The sequence below is a fragment of the Neltuma alba genome, unplaced genomic scaffold (assembly GCF_004799145.2).
Source record: "Neltuma alba isolate B1F8T4 unplaced genomic scaffold, ASM479914v2 tig00012963_pilon, whole genome shotgun sequence".
In the NCBI taxonomy this organism is placed as follows: Eukaryota; Viridiplantae; Streptophyta; class Magnoliopsida; order Fabales; family Fabaceae; genus Neltuma; species Neltuma alba.
This window is the reverse complement of record NW_021637322.1, coordinates 5,779-9,556: the sequence shown is the minus strand read 5'-3', so window position 1 is coordinate 9,556 and position 3,778 is coordinate 5,779. Positions and strand designations below refer to the sequence as shown.

Sequence of the window (3,778 nt, the reverse complement as noted above, 5' to 3'; positions counted from 1 at the left end):
TACTTCCAACACAAATTTTCACTTTATCCCAGTGACAGATCCAAATTTTCCTTCTGCCATTTGTGTTTGTTTATGATGTTAATCAATAAATCAAACTATGTTGGATGGCATGTCATGCACTTTCCAACTTCCAAATCTGCTACAATGCAAAAGTGACACTTTGCAAGACCAATTATTATTGGGGGAACTCAACTAGAAATATTACAGAAGGAGCGCAAGAATTCATCTGCGGACATTATGGCTATAAATAAAACGGTGCCTGAATAGACCAACCACTTAGACAGAGGCACATGCATTAAAACCTCCAACTTTCAAGCTTACCGAGGCATTACTTCACTAAACGACATCTCGTTGACTGACATTGGTAGTGTGTTGGTCGTAGATTGACCAAGAACGTTTCGACAAGCTCCACTTCGCAAAACAGGTGGAGGCAGCGAAGGGGTTGGCAGAGTCATAGGATAATTTTCAAGCATCAGAACTATGGATGACATTGAAGGCCTCTCTGCTGGATCTTCTTGAACACACAGCAGACCAATGTGGATGCATCTCATTACTTCATCTGGAGCACAGGATTCTCTTATTGTGAGGTCCAACAATTCCAAGGGTTCCCCATACTTCCAAAGTTTCCACGCCTGTTTCGAAATAATTGTCAGCTATTTGTTATATTAGGATCACCGTATTTATCCTTTCGACAGAAAACAAATGATTAGTTTGAATCACACTAGAGAGAGTAGTGTTTTATGTACTCACATAGTTAAGCATGTTCTCAGCATCCTCTGTTTGACAGAAAAGACTATTCTTCTTTCCACTTATAATCTCCATTAGAAGGACGCCGAAGCTGAACACACCAGACTTAACAGACAACTCTCCATGAATATAATATTTGGGACACATATAACCACTAAAACATCGAACCATCAAAAGAGAACTGTTAGTGTAGGGAAAATTGCATAGCAATCTGGACTGTTGGCAGTTCTTTCTTTGTCTAAGTGAATTTTTCAAGATATTTGAGTAAAGTTGTGAGGATATGGAAATTTGTTCTTACTATGTTCCCACAATGCGATCGGTCTTTTCTTGAGTTTGATCAATCGAGAAAATTGTTGCCATGCCAAAATCTGAGATTTTTGGATTCATATCACTATCCAATAATATATTTGCAACTTTAAGATCAAGATGTATAATTTTAAGTGTTGCATCTTCATGTAAATATTGAATCCCTTGAGCAATTCCTCTGATAATATCATAACGTTTTGTCCAGTCTAGCTGCCTTTGCATTTCAGGATCTATGCATTGAACAATAATTTTCAGAAATGTCAAATAAAAGAAAAGTAATTTGACAAAAGGGGAAAAAAAAGAAAAGCGAAGCAAAGCTTCCTTTATTTTAGTCTCAAACATAATGAGCAAAAGTTGGAAGACTAAAATCAAGCATAATAAGTGTGAACTATGCAGAATTGATGTAGATGGACCTACCAAAAAGAATGCAATCGAGACTTTTGTTGGACATATATTCATAAACAAGTATACTCTCTTCTCCATGTACGCAGAAACCTAGAAGTCTCACTAAATTTCCATGTTGTAGCCTGGCAAGCACCTCTACTTCATTCTTAAATTCTTCTACACCTTGTCGACATCTTCGGGAGAGTCTCTTCACAGCAATTTCTAGTCCATTTGCAAGCGTCCCCTGAATTTCAAACATCAAGTCCACATACATATACGGAGCGGCCAAATTTCCTTCATGTTAAAAACCAATAAAGTACACAAACTTGGTACCTTGTAAACCCCTCCAAACCCGCCTTCACCAATCTTGTTAACTACAGAGAACTTGTTCGTGGCTGCTTCAATTGTACTGAAATCATATTGCAGTGAATCCACATTGCCGATGTCAAATGCAGCTACACAACCAAATGTTGCGTGTGAATGATGAGATAAAGTGAAAATAGAAGAGCGAGCAAATATGAACCAAAAAGAGCAAAAGGTCTGGTATGCTGATACTATGGACATCCTTACATTTTCCTTCGGCAACAGAGTCGTACTTCTTCGTTGTTCGTTTCCTCAAGCAACAGATGCCGACTATAAATACTAGGACAGCCACAGAAGTTGGAACCACAATAGCAACAACCGCCCCCGATGAGATTCCACCTTTTCCTGAATCATCCCAAGAACAGAGAAAGGCAGGTATATTTAATATGGCAAATTCACGATAAATTCATGACAATAATTGAGCAACCAAATTTAATTCATTCATGTTCCTCAGTCAAGCTTTTCTCGTATTTCTTTTTTTCCACTTAGCTCTTTCTCCACAATTTTGAACCCTCCCCTGCTTTTATTTCACTCTCTGTTCAGTGGGTTTTCCCCCATGGTTTTGCTTTTAAACTCTCAATTTTCGCAAACTAATACCCAAATCACCAAACAGATTAGAAACTATAAAGATTCAAGGAAATACCCTCTGCATATAGGTGAGAGCTTTACCTTGGGAACCAGTATTTGCAGGAGGAACACTCGCAGCTTCCGATTGATAGAAAGGGTACGACTCATAACGAACATTACAGCTCGGGTACAGCACTCTTCCTCCTTGCTTTCCACCACAACACCACTTAAGTTCTCGAATCACACCACTCAGGCAACTTCTACAATCTGACGGCGAAAGTTCCGGCGTGCACTGTGCTAGACAATACGTAGTTTGAAACCCTGAGAAATTCGCTGTTCCGGTCGCATACTTCTTTTTCCCAACAGCAGGTTTAGCCGCCTCATCTGCCGTCTTGTTCATTATATCGTACAATGTTCTCATGAAGCTTGCCTGGTTTGAGACACTTCCGGCGTCGAAGAGGCTGAGTCTAGGCCTCGTGTCAACGGTGGAGAAGAAGAAACGGTTAGAATAGCGAAGCAAGCACTCGTCGTACCAGATTATTGCCTCCTTCGAAACTCGGCACTCGGAAGATAATCGTTGGGTAGCGTTAACGACGCACTGGTGGCACATCGAGAGGTTGACGTCACCCCGACACATAAAGAGGCCGTGGACCATGCCGCCGCCACCGACAACGGTGGCGTTGTAGAAGTCGGTGTTGGCGAAAGCTAAGGAAGAGAAGAGTGTCGTTCGGTCCGATTGAAAAGCACTGTTGGCAGCGAAGGTTATGTTGGGAGAGCAATTGTGGTGAAGATAAGTAACCTGTGCTTCATTTGCAGGAGAAAAGAGGACGCTAATAAGCAAGAAAGAGACAATTTTGAGAGAAGCGATGACCATGGACGAAGTTTGTGCGGTTCTTACGGTGTGTATCTCAATGGCTAAAAGGGGAGAATCATGAGGAAGACGATATTGCAGGGGCAGGGAGAGATGCAATCGTTGATGGAGAAGGTCGACGCAGGTCAACTAAATTTGGTTGGGAGGGGGGAAAAAAGGAAAAAGGGGGAAGAAGAAGGAGGAGGAGGAGAAAGAATTAACGATGAAGAGTTTAAGAAGTCAGTTGATATTCATAATATATGAGTTTAAATCCCGCTGTTAGTGTGAGGACCTTATTGGTGGACGATTTGTATCTATAAATATCTCTGTAAGAGCTTTTTTGAGTATAGAGGCATGTCTTGATCTGATGAATTCTTGAAAACTAACTCACCTAAATTTTTTTTTTCAAAAAAAAGAGTTAGGATCTAAGTCTTATAAAAAAAGAATAATTATAAAAAAAAAAATCTTTTTTTCATGATTGATTGATTCAAAGAATAACAACCGACAAGTTCCAAGTTTCAACGTAAAGAATATTAGAACTTATTTTATAATTATTTTTTA

General features: G+C 39.8%; 1 protein-coding gene across 1 annotated transcript; it reads right to left on the bottom strand.

Annotated features, from left to right (window-relative positions):
* On the bottom strand, positions 1-3,334 carry LOC114733034 (cysteine-rich receptor-like protein kinase 10). Its single transcript, XM_028920445.1, has 7 exons — positions 2,470-3,334; positions 2,008-2,145; positions 1,771-1,892; positions 1,471-1,681; positions 1,046-1,283; positions 751-901; positions 1-632 (listed from the first exon to the last, which is right to left on the bottom strand). The coding sequence occupies exons 1-7, from the start codon at positions 3,239-3,241 to the stop codon at positions 318-320; spliced, it is 1,947 nt and encodes a 648-aa protein (XP_028776278.1). The 5' UTR covers positions 3,242-3,334; the 3' UTR covers positions 1-317.
* Positions 3,335-3,778: the final 444 nt, after the last annotated feature.